The following is a 16,618-nucleotide window of genomic DNA, read 5'->3' as shown; positions in this document are numbered from 1 at the left end:
AGTACAAAAAAATAAATAAAGGGGGATGCTTATGAAGTAAAAAGCCAGGTACTAGAGAAGAGGTTTTCCTTTGACTATTTCTTGCTGTGGTTTACCATATAATCTGATGCCAGAGAAGGCCTTTCTTGCTGCAGAATTAAGCTGAAGACTGTGCAAAGGATTTCCTGTTAGGCCTTGCTACAGACACTTGCAGTAACAGAGAGTGGACTATGGTAAGCCTCCTCAGCCATTGGCTTTTGACAGTTTTAGGAGTTGCCACTGTGCGGCTTGTCCTTAAGCCATGGCACTTTGTGTCATGTTACATGAGAAATTCAGTAGACTATTGTGGTAGCCTCTCTACTGTTGTCCATTTCTCTCTGTCCACAGTTCTCTATCTCTTCCCCTGGTCCAGAACATGGCCGATTGCAAACCTCTACCACTATTCACTACTGAGCATTGTGTTGTCTGCTTTTGGCTTTGCTAATGTTTGTTGAATTCAACAAAAGCATTGGCAAAGCCAAGAAGATCATCCACCCATCAGAAAGGAAGAAAAAACATTCCAAAATGGCCTTTGCACATGCATGCATTGCTGTAGGTCATTACATCTCAGGTAAGTGGCTCAGTAGTCACTACTTTTGTGGGAACTTGACGTTTTAGAATAAAACAAACACTGAAAGTCACCAGTTATAGTTACTGAGCTACCTATAACTTGTGCCTCCACCATACACTGCTTATGAAGTCATATTTTACATTGCTCATGAAATCTTCAATGACATACTTAATGACATCTCTGATGAACCTCAGGCTCTCGTTGTCTTCGGTGAAAAACATCCCGCTAACTCACAGTTACCCATTGTAAGAAATGTGTTTTTTGTTTGAGGGGGTGGCCCTTCTGCAACAGATACTACAGCTCTCCTCAGGATGAAGTCACAAGCAAGCCCTAAATTAACCTCTGCTCAACCCTTGGGTAGCTTGGCATAGAACTGTCAGGCTTAAGTCAGAGTCAATCAATAACACAGTCAAAACATATGACAAAATGATCCTACACAATTTAAAACAATAGCGCAAACTATAATAAATAAAACAAGGGCAAAACCACAACAATCTAATCAGTAGAATCAGAGTTATGAATGTGTAAAGATTTTAGAGGAAATAGTGCCAAAAAGCACAAAGCGCCAACTCTGGATATCTGGCCACGAAGGACCACGTCAAACCCTTTCAACCCTATGCAATCACCAGGTTGTGCCTGCTGAAATGTACCTTCTCAAATATGTGGCAAGAGTCCCACTCGCAATGGAGGGGGGCGTGAGGAGCAGGGAGTGCATCACGGGAGGCTGTCTGTGTGGCGCGAAGAGGTCGCCAGTGTCACAGGCAGGCCTTGCTGGAGTTTCGCGTTGGTGGTCCCCGGCTGGCATTCGATACTGTAGTGTAAAAAAGGTGGCTGCCAGAGCTTCACACTGAATAGCAGTGCGAGTGGCAAGTTCTCTGTGCGAACAGGCACATTGGGACTGCAAAGAGCCCAAAAGCTTGAATTCAGCTCCCTCGAGCCACATCCAGGGTCCAAGATCTGAGGGGCACCACTTGGGGGCACAAAAACAATACAGCTGGATCCAGGGGCAGGATTTTGATGATCCTTTTATGTTCATGAGGCTCATATCAGGAGCCCAACAGACGAGCCCTTGGAGTCCCTCTGGTGTCCTGGGTTCAAGGATGATGTTGCAGGTCCAGTTCTCTTCTCACCCAGGCAAGAAGCAGCAGGCAGCAGATCAGCTCAGAAGTGCAGCAGTTTCTTCACAGGAGCAGTACAGCAAAGTGACAGTCCTTGTGGCAGCACAGCAGTCCTTTTTCCTGGCAGAGTATCTACAGGTACAGAAGTGTACTGAAGAGTTGGTGTCTAAGGTCCAGTATTTATACCCAGTTGAGCCTGTGAAGTGGGGGAGAAACCTCTAGAGTTTTCCCTTTGATGTCCACATGCATATTCCCTTCCCTTACCTGGCCCCAGACTTGCTACAGTATGCAGCCCTTTGTGTGGATGCAGGACACAGCTTATTCAAGTGTAAGTGGGGCTTTGCCAAGTTCCTCCCTCCCATCTTGCCAGCGATGGTCCATCCAGGCACACCTAATATCCCTATTGTGTGTGGCTTTCTAGGAGGAATATTCCAAGCCCAACTGTCAACTACACCCAGTCATGTAAAACAGGGACAGACTAACTGCACAAAATGGCTAAGGCAGAAAAATGTTAACTTTCTAAAAGTGGCATTTTCCAAATTGTACTTTGAAATCTGACTTCAATATAAGTTAGGATTTTAAATTAGGATTCCAGAGACACCAAAAGTGAAACTGATACTTGCTCTCATTTGGAAATCACACTTATACAATGTAATAAGGATACTCCAATGGTATGCTGTCAGAGAGGTAGGCCTTGCAGTAGTGAAAAACAAATGTAAGAGTTTTCAACTACCAGGGCATGTAGAACTTAAATGTACATGTCCTACCTTTTAAATACCCTGCAGCCTGTCCTCTGGGCCTTCCAGAGCCTACCCTAGGGCTGACTTATATGTATTTAAAAGAAAGGCTTAGGCCTGGAAAAAGGTTTATTTTTCCTGGTCGACATGACAGTTAAACTGAACACACAGGCTGCAATGGCAGACATGAGACTTGTTTAAAGAGCACAATCAGTGCAGTAGGCCGACTAGGAACATTTAATTTACAGGCCCTGAGCACATGTTAACACAAGGAAATGATGGACGAAGCACTGAAACTTTTCAGACCCCCAGTCATTGATCTGGGTTGAATTCATCATCGTTCTTTAGCGTACTTCGTCACCCCCGTTCAGACCCAGCTATGTGCAAATCAGTCTTGACCCTGTGCCTCATGGGAAAAGTCCAGCCCGAACTACCAAGCCAGGTCTTCCTAGGATGGAAAACAAGCATCCTGGGCCCGGTTTCGGGGTAACACCACTCATCAACATGTTGTACAATCTTACTAGGGATTTATAAGTAAATTCAATTTGCCAATTGGGTATAAGCCAATTTTACCAGGTTTTAAGGAGTGAGCACAAGCACTTAAGCATTGGTTAGCCGTGGTAAAGTGTGCAGAGTCTTATGACCAGCAAAAACGAGATCAGCAAAACTGGAGGAGGAAGACAAAAGGTTTGGTGAACCCCACCTAAGTCTGACGGGTCTAAGACGCATCTATAATTCTATTTATTATTATCATTATTATTATTATTATTATTATTATTATTATTATTATTATTATTATTATTATTATTATTATTATTATTATTATGTTGTTGCTGTTATTAATTTTTTCATCGGTATAGAACATAGACATCAATACTGTTACATGCTACAAATGCCTGAGTTTGGGGCATGTTGAACTGTCTTTTTGCATGATTCCCATTTTGGCAGCGACAAGATACAGGGTTTGATTAACAAAGATTTTGCTTTGACTTTCTTTTGCAGTCATCCTTCTGGCAGTAAGTCAGAAGTGCTGCAACAGTAAATCAGATCGCCTCATCTCTAAATCTTTGTGGACCACTTGATGTCACTTGCTGTTCTAGTTGTGTGCTTTAGATCCCCATTATTTTGTTCCTGAGAGGTAGAAAGGGTAAGTGGATGTATTCTTAGTCATCTTTATGCCTTTAGCAAAAGCAGGAATTTCCTATCATTACATTTGTGAAAATATAAATTCACTCTTTAATGCATGGAGGGTTAATTGAGTCAGATTTCTCACTTGTGACATCTACTCCCAAGGTATTTCACTTCTAACCAAGGTATATTCTTTACCAATGCAGGTACGCCTCCTCTCCGAACGCCTGAAATGGTCAGCTCCAATGTCCAGCTGATACATCAAGCAGCCGGCTCCTGTCTCAGCTTTTCACTCACAAACTCAGTGCCCAAGGAAATTACGCCTTGTAAGTTATTAGATTTATAGGACATCCACCAGTCTTGTGCATTGTGCTGAGTTATTATCCCACTTCGCACATGCTCAGTGGTAAATGCTGGGGTTACCAAGGAGCAAGATCCAAGTTTAAATATTCTGGGTTCATTGAGAGTTTGGTGGTAAATAAAGTCCTCCAGAGTCCGAAGAAAATGTTAAAAACAGAAGAGACCCAACAGCTAAATGTCATCTATCAGAGGGGGATACTATTCAGAATAAAAATCAGCCAGTAATTCTGCTCCATGTTTAAAGAACCCTCTATAAATTAGGAGAATTTATGTTATCCCCAATCCCAAAATCAGGCTCTCACATTAGTGCAAAGTCTGAGGATTAGGAAATAAACCACTTTGGTTCGATAAGAGAGCTCATAATTAAGTGGGTATCCTCCACTCTACCAAGTTTTGTCTCTTGGCCACAAGTATTACTATATGTAACATCTGTCTCACAGACAGACCATGTGGTCTATGGCTCTGTCGGTGAGCCTATGGTTGGGTCTGACAGCCTGAATTGTCACTGTAGTGTAGTATATCACTCTTGTTGTGACTGCATGGTGTTGTGTCTTATAGCCGGTGATGTTGCAGTAATGTCTGCTGCCTGCCTCCTTGTTACGCATTCCTAGTAATTTGCATTGTGTCTGTGGCCTGCTCATCACTTTGAGGTACTTATGGTGCCTGAGGTCTATTTTCACTGTGCTGTGGTCCTGTGATTTCTGCTGAAGACCTGTCAGCCACAGTCAGTTTTTTCTCTGATGTTTACCAGCTTTGGCTCACTCAGAGGTGCCAATACTGTGTCTCAACTATGGAGGTTTGTCTACCTCTATGCCTAAATATCCACAGTGTGTTTTGTCTGTCTGCTTCCTATCCAGAATGACTACCGTGGTATATGTGGTCTGCCACCCAGCCACAGGCATCACTATGGTGCCTGTGACAACGCCGCATAGCCATGGTATCACTGTGGTGTCTGTAGGTGGACACTCTTCCACATGTGTGACTGGAAAGTCTCTGTTCAACCACTTAACCAGAGGGATCACTGTTGTTTACCTGTTGGACCAAGCAGTGTTGGGAAAGAAGAGGGATAACTAGAGCAAGACCAAAGACTCAACAATGTTGATCTCTCCATTACAACAATGTGTTGTTCTATGGGGAAGAGGTGCTATCAAAGGATGACCATGTCTGGAGAGAATGGTGAAGTATTTTTTTTCTTGCTTTGCATTTCAGGTTTTCTTCCGCCCAACCGTGAACGTGACGCCATGATCACGTGGACCAAGAACAAGATGCGAGAACTTATCCGACACATGTGGGTTTTCTATTTTCCTTTCTGTTTTAGTCACCAATTACCAACTTTTGCTGGCCTGACATTGCCTACCATTTACACAACATACTAAATACACCTGCCCCTGGAATGAGTATAGAAATTATCCTGCTAATGCCAAATGCTAAATTGACTGATGGTCACTGTCCCCTAGCTAAGCTCTGCCTCTAAAACTAACATGCACCACTACTTCTGCACTTTCTGGACTAATTGTGGCCCAGACTTTGCCACTAAGCTCTGTTCTATGATTGTGCCCCACATTAGATATGCCCCTGACTGTAGCATCTCCACCTTAGGGCCCAACCCCCATCTCCACATTAAAGGCCCACCCCCCCCATGACAACATCTTTGGAGTTTGTACTTCAATGGATCAGTGACTTCCCAGCATATATTTCACAATATAGAACCCAGTTTGTGAATCCCAATGAATGAACTAAGAGCATCCCCCACCCATCCAGTCATTTGCATTCATAGAATGTCTGGTGTGTTAATGGAGCCCTCTGCCTTAAAGTGCACATTGCAGTATATGCAATATCTGCTCATTACAGGTTTGCCTGATATTAACGTACTCTCATTTGAATAACTAATATATGTCTCCGGCTTAAGCATGCTTTTAAACCATGTAGTAAGGCATTCATGTAACTGGAATTAAAAAGTAAACCTGTTGTATGTCAAATTTGACAAAACATAGATTTACAGATATATATACCTAGAGTTTGCATCAGTAGGGCATACCAATCTGAAGAATTTCACTTTACCTTTTGATTGTTGTTTTAATTTATTTGGTTTTTATTAGGTTCCTTACCACATTTCTTGATTTACGAAGGAGATGCACTTACAATAAAAACGTGTTTGAAAAAGTAAATAAGGGCATGCATGTTTTTCCAGGAGTGTATCTTTTTCCTACAACCCTTGGTGAGGAAAGAGCAACACCTAAGAAAAAAAAAGAATAAATGAAGGTCATATTATGCTTAGCAGGGGGGTAGCTTAGGCAGGAAGATTCGTGGGGTGGGGTTAAGAATCTCAAATTTCCAACTAAAAAGCAGATGGTTGCATGGGGAATGGATAAAGTGGGCAACGTTTGCAATGGACGGTTCTTGTGGGCAACAGGGTCAGTGCTGATCTGCATAAGGGTGGGCCTCTGTCTAGAGTGGCACAGTGGGCAAAAAAGATGGGTTGGAATGCTACCTCGAGTGATTGCCAGAGGTTATACTAATTGCAAGCATTTGTCCCATTACCTTTTGAGAGGGAATGCCCAGAACTACTCGGGCAGAGCTACACATTCCGGGTCACCTCGAGCGTAACCATGCTTGCCTGAACAACGCATCTGTGTTAACCTCACAGAGGCGTGGTTAAGGCAGAGGGCTCTCTACTGTTTAGGATGGGCAGAGAACCATCAGAACAGGAAGCTCCAGATGAGGAACAGGTAAGTGGGGCTGCAGCCAGGTTGGGGAGGAGTATTTTTTAGGGGTGGATGTTGCTTTTAGGGGTTAGGGCAAGGTACTTTTGGAAAGGGGGCAAGCTTTTAGGGGTCAGGTGGGGGTCGAAATAGTTTTAAGGGCTGGGTTTAGGTGGGGAGGTTTTAGGAGTCGGTGCGGTTTTAGGACTCAGGGTGGGGGGAAATTGGGGTTGTTTTTTTAATTCGGGGCAGGGTTTTAGGCCTCAGGGCAGTGGAAGGGATTGGGGTCGTTTTGGAAAGGGGGAGGTTTTTGGGGCTCTGGGCGAGGGAAGGGGGTCGGGGTACTTTAAGGGACAGCACGGGGCAAGTAGTATATGGTAAGAGGCATGGTTTTAGGCTTCAGGGCAGGGGGAAGGGAAGGGGTAGTTTTAAGGGCTGGTCGGGTTTAGGCCTCAGGGCTGGGGGGGGCAAAGTAGGGGGCTAACATTTTAGGGCTTAAGGTGTGGGGCGGGGTAGTTATGGTAAGAGGCATGGATTTGAGCCTCAGGGCAGGGGGATGGGAAGGGGTAGTTTTAAGAGCAGGGCAGGTTTAGGCCTCAGGGCGGGAGGAGTGACGTAGGGGATTCGAATTTTAGGGCTTAGGGTGGGGCACGGGGACGGAGTAGTGCCGAACCTTAACCAAACACACTCCCTTACCATTCATGCCTTTACAACAAAAATGCGTGGTAAAGGCATACATGGTAAAGGAATGCGAAGTTAAGACGCGGGTGTGGTATAGCCATGCGTGCCTTTGTAATACAACCCCTTTTGAGTGTTTGATTGCCAGGAGTACCCTTGGAAACCAGAGACTGGCGCAGCTTTCCAAGCTTACTATTGCCAATGTTTGTGCTTTCCGAATCATAGTACATTTGTGCCTATTCAAGGAGTATTTCTGAGGGTGCAGATGTACTACTATACTATATACGTAAGTCCCTGAGCCAGAAAATGAAAATGTTAAAACCTCTGAGTGAAATGAATACAGACACAGCAGACCCAACTCAGGGCCCACAGACCCAACTACCAAGAAATACATTTAAACACCTCCCATGAATCTACACCCAATGCTTAGTTTCAAGTGTTGAAATTTACATTTGTTTTTATGGATTGGGACCCGATATTTGTTTCTCAACCCTACCTCACCTCTGCCATCCTGTGCACAGACCGTGTTAGATCTATGTGGCTACCAACCAGTAGCAGCTGCTACCAGATCCGGACCCGGGTGGTGGGGTGGGCGGGAAGAGGGTGTGGTGGAAAAAAATACACCTTTAACAGCCGACTGCCGCATTCCCTACATCCTTGTCATCTTCCTTATTCCTGCAGTCCGGCAACAGGGAGCACCGGGGCTCCCAGGCTCCCCTGAGCGAATCACAACACTGCAAAGTAGTGTTGTGATTGGTCTGGTGCTCAGACAGGGACTGGCAGGCTTTGCATGTTCCTCACCAGGCTGTGTAATGCAGTCTGGTGGGGAAGACTCAAAGCTTGCAGGACTGTTGGGCCGGCCCTAAAGGACCGTCCAAGCTGTCCTGCACACTTAAGGAGTGCAAACTACTTCTCTTCCTACTCTGGCCACCCCCGCCCGAGAGCCACTGACTACAATTGGAAAACTAACATGATAATAACGATACGTTATTATCATTATTCCTTTTGTTCAGTGGGGCAACGCTCCTCCGCCTTAGTGGAAGACCCGCCACTGCTGACAGCAGTCATGGACCATTAGTCCACTGCCTCCTCTCACAGTCTCAGTTGTGACATTTGAAGATGGGAAATCAAAGGAGCATTACAAAGTGATACATTTCTTCAATGTTGCTTTCATTCAAGCAGACACTGGAGTACTCATTATGTGAGTGGTTATATTCTGTTAAGTTACTTGTATTTATTTCGTGTGGCAAATGCAATGCTTCTTGGCAGTGTAGAAACAAGCAATACAACAACCCATAGAGGAATAATACATAAATAGCAAACAAAACAGAAGACCAGAAGAGGCCCCACCAATCAAATTAGGAAGGGCTTGGGCAAATGTGGTCCAGAAACTATCCTTAACTAAACTACATTAAAGGACATAAACTACTTTTCAGAATTCCTTTTCTGCTGATGCTGAAAAAGCTGTCTGGATGTGGCTTCCCATAATACTGTGCAGGTGGCATCGACTGCCTACCCTTCTGGATTATCGACATAGCCTTGAAGTTGACCTTGAGTCTAATAACCAATAAGCTTAATCCAGGGACATCGTAAAGATTTTGGGGACCCTGGGCCAAAAGTATTTTGCGGGCCCCATTTTGGAACAGCTTTGAATTTATGATCCAATTTCAGCTCTTTCATTCCCCGTTTGGCCAGGTCTCTGACAAGGCACATGCACACTCGTGTACATTCTAAATATGTTTACGTCTAATATTCAGGGATAGTGACATGTGTTTTCAGTATTGAAGCACGGCCGCAGCTCACCAATATAACTGCAAAGAATCTCAGTGATACCCTCCCATTTATCGCATACTATGTCTTGTTTTGATCTAAAAAAACTTTTCTCTGGGATGTTGCATGAAACTTAAATACTACATTTCTCTGCAATATGACTGTAATAGATTCTCCCACATTAAAAATAAATTAAAGGCATATGGTAATTAAAACAATCTTTTTAAGAATTATTCAAGGCCATCTGGGAAAGAATCTGCAGAACAAAGCTGGCTCTATCAAGGGCCCCCAGGCCAGAGCCCACTTTGCCCATGCCTTAAAACGTCTCTGCTTAATCATGCAAGTACCTGGATGGTATGCTCACATCTGGATAGCCCACAAATGAGCCTGGTGGCTGTTCTTTGAACTGGCTGAAGGAGGTGTGCCTCAAGATGGCCGCCACTGCCAGAGGGAAGACCTGATTGGTCTAAGGGATTTGACACTGAGGACCAATGAATGGAAGAGGTTTCCCCATCATCTTCAGGTGGAAAAGGAAGAGCTGGCAGCTTTGGAGACCTGGGTCTCCTGGGATAGTTAGGTGTTAGGATGAAAATCCAGTTTAGAAACACATTTAGCTGGTGTAGGGTGTGGTGAGTGTTGTTGAGGTGCCAGTATTGTGAAGCATTGTTGGGTACATTAAGGTGTGCAGTTTTGTTTGCTTGTTTATGTGGCATTTAGTATCCATGTATATTTTTTACAGTAAGAAATCAGTTTGAAAGGGAGTGTTTGGGAAAGACAAAAGCTCAGTGTGTGTGTTTGTGTCTGGGCCCTTGGGAGACTTGAAAATCATACCCGGGAAAGGTAAAGTATTCCTTTTATAATTGTGCATTCCTTGTTGTGCAAGTGTGTGTCTGTTTCTCTGGGTGTCTATCTCTTTGTGTACATACACATGCGATTTTATCAATCTACGTGTCTCAAAGTTCTTGGTTTTGCTACACTCTAAGGAGTTCGACTGCACTTATTCAGAAGAAAGCAGCATCTGTTTCTCCAGAATACTTTTGCATTTTCCCTAGGAAGATGATACTACCACACCTGAAAAGCAAAACCTTCAGAAGACAACTTCTTGAGCATGACTTCTCTTTGACAGTGAGACATCACAGTTGAGACCGAAATCTTATCCGCAAGAATGAGACCTCAACCTCTCAAAGATGAGGCTTTACTATGGGAGGATGTGCCCCCCCCCCCACCTCTTCAGAAAGACAGCTTGCTCCCAAAAGTAACACCTCATGTTTTTGGTCCTGAGAACTCTTACTAAGTAGAAGGCTACACCTTTTGAAGGAACAGACCTCACTCTCTTTAGAATCAAGCCTCAAGCTCCTCATCTCAGGAAGTCGAAATTGGCTTGTCAAGAATCAATCAGACCCTACCCTCTAATGCTCTCAAGAGTTGGGCAGACCTCTCTTAGTGTCTAAGAAGCAAGAACCAGACCTCTCATGGGTCTAAAAAGTAAGAACCAGACCTCTCTAGGGTCTGAAAAGCAAGAACTAGACCTCTCTTAGTGTCTAAGAATCAAGAACCAGACCTCTCTTGGGTCTGAAAAGCACAAACCCGACCTCTCTTGGGTCTGCAAAGCAAGAACCAGACCTCTACTGGTGTCTGCAAAGCAAGAACCAGACCTCTCTTGGTGTCTGCAAAGCAAGAACCAGACGTCTCTTGGTGTCTGCAAAGCAAAAACCAGACCTCTCTTGGGTCTGAAAAGCACGAACCAGACCTCTCTTAGTGTCTAAGAATCAAGAACCAGACCTCTCTTGGTGTCTAAGAATCAAGAACCAGACCTCTCTTGGGTCTGAAAAGCACAAACCCGACCTCTCTTGGGTCTGCAAAGCAAGAACCAGACTTCTAGTGGTGTCTGCAAAGCAAGAACCAGACCTCTCTTGGTGTCTGCAAAGCAAGAACCAGACGTCTCTTGGTGTCTGCAAAGCAAAAACCAGACCTCTCTTGGGTCTGAAAAGCACGAACCAGACCTCTCTTGGGTCTGAAAAGCACGAACCAGACCTCTCTTAGTGTCTAAGAATCAAGAACCAGACCTCTCTTGGGTCTGAAAAGCACAAACCCGACCTCTCTTGGGTCTGCAAAGCAAGAACCAGACCTCTAGTGGTGTCTGCAAAGCAAGAACCAGACCTCTCTTGGTGTCTGCAAAGCAAGAACCAGACCTCTCTTGGTGTCTGCAAAGCAAAAACCAGACCTCTCTTGGGTCTGAAAAGCACGAACCAGACCTCTCTTGGGTCTGCAAAGCAAGAACCAGACCTCTAGTGGTGTCTGCAAAGCAAGAACCAGACCTCTCTTGGTGTCTGCAAAGCAAGAACCAGACGTCTCTTGGTGTCTGCAAAGCAAAAACCAGACCTCTCTTGGGTCTGAAAAGCACGAACCAGACCTCTCTTAGTGTCTAAGAATCAAGAACCAGACCTCTCTTGGGTCTGAAAAGCACAAACCCGACCTCTCTTGGGTCTGCAAAGCAAGAACCAGACCTCTAGTGGTGTCTGCAAAGCAAGAACCAGACCTCTCTTGGTGTCTGCAAAGCAAGAACCAGACGTCTCTTGGTGCCTGCAAAGCAAAAACCAGACCTCTCTTGGGTCTGAAAAGCACGAACCAGACCTCTCTTGGGTCTGAAAAGCACGAACCAGACCTCTCTTAGTGTCTAAGAATCAAGAACCAGACCTCTCTTGGGTCTGAAAAGCACAATCCCGACCTCTCTTGGGTCTGCAAAGCAAGAACCAGACCGCTAGTGGTGTCTGCAAAGCAAGAACCAGACCTCTCTTGGTGTCTGCAAAGCAAGAACCAGACCTCTCTTGGTGTCTGCAAAGCAAAAACCAGACCTCTCTTGGGTCTGAAAAGCACGAACCAGACCTCTCTTGGGTCTGAAAAGCAAGAACCAGACCTCTCTTGGTGTCTGCAAAGCAAGAACCAGACCTCTCTTGGTGTCTGCAAAGCAAGAACCAGACGTCTCTTGGTGTCTGCAAAGCAAAAACCAGACCTCTCTAGGGTCTGAAAAGCATGAACCAGACCTCTCGGGTCTGAAAAGCAGGAACCAGACCTCTCTTAGTGTCTAAGAATCAAGAACCAGACCTCTCTTGGGTCTGAAAAGCACAAACCCGACCTCTCTTGGGTCTGCAAAGCAAGAACCAGACCTCTAGTGGTGTCTGCAAAGCAAGAACCAGACCTCTCTTGGTGTCTGCAAAGCAAGAACCAGACGTCTCTTGGTGTCTGCAAAGCAAAAACCAGACCTCTCTTGGGTCTGAAAAGCACGAACCAGACCTCTCTTGGGTCTGAAAAGCACGAACCAGACCTCTCTTAGTGTCTAAGAATCAAGAACCAGACCTCTATTGGGTCTGAAAAGCACAAACCCGACCTCTCTTGGGTCTGCAAAGCAAGAACCAGACCTCTAGTGGTGTCTGCAAAGCAAGAACCAGACCTCTCTTGGTGTCTGCAAAGCAAGAACCAGACCTCTCTTGGTGTCTGCAAAGCAAAAACCAGACCTCTCTTGGGTCTGAAAAGCATGAACCAGACCTCTCTTGGGTCTGCAAAGCAAGAACCAGACCTCTAGTGGTGTCTGCAAAGCAAGAACCAGACCTCTCTTGGTGTCTGGAAAGCAAGAACCAGACGTCTCTTGGTGTCTGCAAAGCAAAAACCAGACCTCTCTTGGGTCTGAAAAGCACGAACCAGACCTCTCTTAGTGTCTAAGAATCAAGAACCAGACCTCTCTTGGGTCTGAAAAGCACAAACCCGACCTCTCTTGGGTCTGCAAAGCAAGAACCAGACCTCTAGTGGTGTCTGCAAAGCAAGAACCAGACCTCTCTTGGTGTCTGCAAAGCAAGAACCAGACATCTCTTGGTGTCTGCAAAGCAAAAACCAGACCTCTCTTGGGTCTGAAAAGCACGAACCAGACCTCTCTTGGGTCTGAAAAGCACGAACCAGACCTCTCTTAGTGTCTAAGAATCAAGAACCAGACCTCTCTTGGGTCTGAAAAGCACGAACCAGACCTCTCTTGGGTCTGCAAAGCAAGAACCAGACCTCTAGTGGTGTCTGCAAAGCAAGAACCAGACCTCTCTTGGTGTCTGCAAAGCAAGAACCAGACGTCTCTTGGTGTCTGCAAAGCAAAAACCAGACCTCTCTAGGGTCTGAAAAGCAAGAACCAGACCTCTCGGGTCTGAAAAGCACGAACCAGACCTCTCTTAGTGTCTAAGAATCAAGAACCAGACCTCTCTTGGGTCTGAAAAGCACAAACCCGACCTCTCTTGGGTCTGCAAAGCAAGAACCAGACCTCCAGTGGTGTCTGCAAAGCAAGAACCAGACCTCTCTTGGTGTCTGCAAAGCAAGAACCAGACCTCTCTTAGTGTCTAAGAATCAAGAACCAGACCTCTCTTGGGTCTGAAAAGCACAAACCCGACCTCTCTTGGGTCTGCAAAGCAAGAACCAGACCTCTAGTGGTGTCTGCAAAGCAAGAACCAGACCACTCTTGGTGTCTGCAAAGCAAGAACCAGACGTCTCTTGGTGTCTGCAAAACAAGAACCAAACCTCTCTTAGTGTCTGAAAAGCACGAACCAGACCTCTCTTAGTGTCTAAGAATCAAGAACCAGACCTCTCTTGGGTCTGAAAAGCACAAACCCGACCTCTCTTGGGTCTGCAAAGCAAGAACCAGACCTCTAGTGGTGTCTGCAAAGCAAGAACCAGACGTCTCTTGGTGTCTGCAAAGCAAGAACCAGACGTCTCTTGGTGTCTGCAAAGCAAAAACCAGACCTCTCTTGGGTCTGAAAAGCACGAACCAGACCTCTCTTGGGTCTCAAAAGCACGAACCAGACCTCTCTTAGTGTCTAAGAATCAAGAACCAGACCTCTCTTGGGTCTGAAAAGCACAAACCCGACCTCTCTTGGGTCTGCAAAGCAAGAACCAGACCTCTAGTGGTGTCTGCAAAGCAAGAACCAGACCACTCTTGGTGTCTGCAAAGCAAGAACCAGACCTCTCTTGGTGTCTGCAAAGCAAAAACCAGACCTCTCTTGGGTCTGAAAAGCACGAACCAGACCTCTCTTGGGTCTGCAAAGCAAGAACCAGACCTCTAGTGGTGTCTGCAAAGCAAGAACCAGACCTCTCTTGGTGTCTGCAAAGCAAGAACCAGACGTCTCTTGGTGTCTGCAAAGCAAAAACCAGACCTCTCTTGGGTCTGAAAAGCACGAACCAGACCTCTATTAGTGTCTAAAAATCAAGAACCAGACCTCTCTTGGGTCTGAAAAGCACAAACCCGACCTCTCTTGGGTCTGCAAAGCAAGAACCAGACCTCTAGTGGTGTCTGCAAAGCAAGAACCAGACCTCTCTTGGTGTCTGCAAAGCAAGAACCGGACGTCTCTTGGTGTCTGCAAAGCAAAAACCAGACCTCTCTTGGGTCTGAAAAGCACGAACCAGACCTCTCTTGGGTCTGAAAAGCACGAACCAGACCTCTCTTAGTGTCTAAGAATCAAGAACCAGACCTCTCTTGGGTCTGAAAAGCACAAACCCGACCTCTCTTGGGTCTGCAAAGCAAGAACCAGACCTCTAGTGGTGTCTGCAAAGCAAGAACCAGACCTCTCTTGGTGTCTGCAAAGCAAGAACCAGACCTCTCTTGGTGTCTGCAAAGCAAAAACCAGACCTCTCTTGGGTCTGAAAAGCACGAACCAGACCTCTCTTGCGTCTGCAAAGCAAGAACCAGACCTCTAGTGGTGTCTGCAAAGCAAGAACCAGACCTCTCTTGGTGTCTGCAAAGCAAGAGCCAGACGTCTCTTGGTGTCTGTAAAGCAAAAACCAGACCTCTCTAGGGTCTGAAAAGCAAGAACCAGACCTCTCGGGTCTGAAAAGCACGAACCAGACCTCTGTTAGTGTCTAAGAATCAAGAACCAGACCTCTCTTGGGTCTGAAAAGCACACACCCGACCTCTCTTGGGTCTGCAAAGCAAGAACCAGACCTCTAGTGGTGTCTGCAAAGCAAGAACCAGACCTCTCTTGGTGTCTGCAAAGCAAGAACCAGACCTCTCTTAGTGTCTAAGAATCAAGAACCAGACCTCTCTTGGGTCTGAAAAGCACAAACCCGACCTCTCTTGGGTCTGCAAAACAAGAACCAGACCTCTAGTGGTGTCTGCAAAGCAAGAACCAGACCTCTCTTGGTGTCTGCAAAGCAAGAACCAGACGTCTCTTGGTGTCTGCAAAACAAGAACCAAACCTCTCTTAGTGTCTGTAAAGCACGAACCAGACCTCTCTTAGTGTCTAAGAATCAAGAACCAGACCTCTCTTGGGTCTGAAAAGCACAAACCAGACCTCTCTTGGGTCTGCAAAGCAAGAACCAGACCTCTAGTGGTGTCTGAAAAGCAAGAACCAGACCTCTCTTGGTGTCTGCAAAGCAAGAACCAGACCTCTCTTAGTGTCTGAAAAGCAAGTCATCATTTGCTTAAGAGTGGGGCCTCGCCTTCTCAAGAAGGAGACGCTGCTTTTTTAAGAAGAAGTATCTAAACTCTCAGTAACAAGAGCATACTAGTTCAAGAATGAGACCGACCCTACTCTTTCCACGAGGACCTTCTCCAATAAAATATGAGGAGTTTTGTACCTGTTATAAATTACGTCTGTTCTATTTAAAGGACGATTGTGTGTGTTTGCAAAAGATTTAAACTCCCTTTTGTCCAAGAACAATTTGTAGTGTAGTTCCTATATTCTCAATAGGCTCTGCGCATTGGAATAATATATCCTATAGATTAGACGTAGGACTTATGTCGACTAGGTCTCTATTGAACATATTAAACTTAATTGTGAGTGGCAGCTAGCTCAGAGGTGACTTGAAACTTTCTCGAACTCACAAGAAGGGATTAGTTTCTGACAACCGCATAAACATGACAACTTTGTTTCCCAAGAATAAGAAATATATCTCTAGAGTCGCGGAAACAATAGATAGATATTTCACTCAGTCAATCGTGCATGCTTCGTTTCACCAGAGGTACAGAGAAATAGAGAGACGGGCGTTTTCAATAAAAGGTATTTATTGAACAGTCTTCTTTCTCATGCAGAAGAAATTAACTGCTACAATCGTAATACTGGTTGCAAAGTACAATACGAAGAGTATTATAAAATAATACTGTAAAAGCATGGTATGGTTTCTAAGCCATAAAATACATGGAATACATACATTAATAAATAAAGACTAAAAGTACTCAACTGGTGCTTCTAAAATACGCCTACCCCGATGTACCTAACCTAAGTCTAGTACGAGGTAAGAAGTAAGGGAGGTGTAGCTTAAGTTTAGTATTCTTTGCCAAGAATCTATCCAGGATTTCTCTTAGGGTCTAATCAGCTCCGTACTTTGGTTTAGAATGCAGGAGGTCTGGTATCTCTCTGTCTCAGGACTCGTTTTCCCAACAACCCGCAAGGGTAGCTTGGAAACACTGGAGCTGGATTTCTCGGCCAGAGAAAAGACAGCGTCTACCTCAGTGTGTCTGCTGGAGGGTCGGCTTCCTTCGGCACTTGCTGTAGCGAGTTGCGTCGG

At 45.3% G+C, this 16,618-nt stretch overlaps 1 protein-coding gene across 1 annotated transcript in view; it reads left to right on the top strand.

The window, feature by feature from the left end:
• LOC147672945 (uncharacterized protein C3orf20-like) overlaps positions 1-16,618 on the top strand; it is a 160,709-nt gene that overhangs the window by 12,230 nt on the left and 131,861 nt on the right. The window contains exons 3-4 of the mRNA XM_086947892.1: positions 3,779-3,898; positions 5,142-5,220. Of these exons, the coding sequence (XP_086804018.1) occupies positions 3,779-3,898; positions 5,142-5,220 (199 nt within the window). The remainder of the gene's footprint in view (positions 1-3,778; positions 3,899-5,141; positions 5,221-16,618) is intronic.

The sequence above is a fragment of the Lissotriton vulgaris genome (assembly GCF_964263255.1).
Source record: "Lissotriton vulgaris chromosome 9 unlocalized genomic scaffold, aLisVul1.2 SUPER_9_unloc_2, whole genome shotgun sequence".
NCBI lineage: Eukaryota > Metazoa > Chordata > Amphibia > Caudata > Salamandridae > Lissotriton > Lissotriton vulgaris.
The sequence above is the reverse complement of the archived record's forward strand: the minus strand, read 5'-3'. Positions and strand labels throughout refer to the sequence as shown.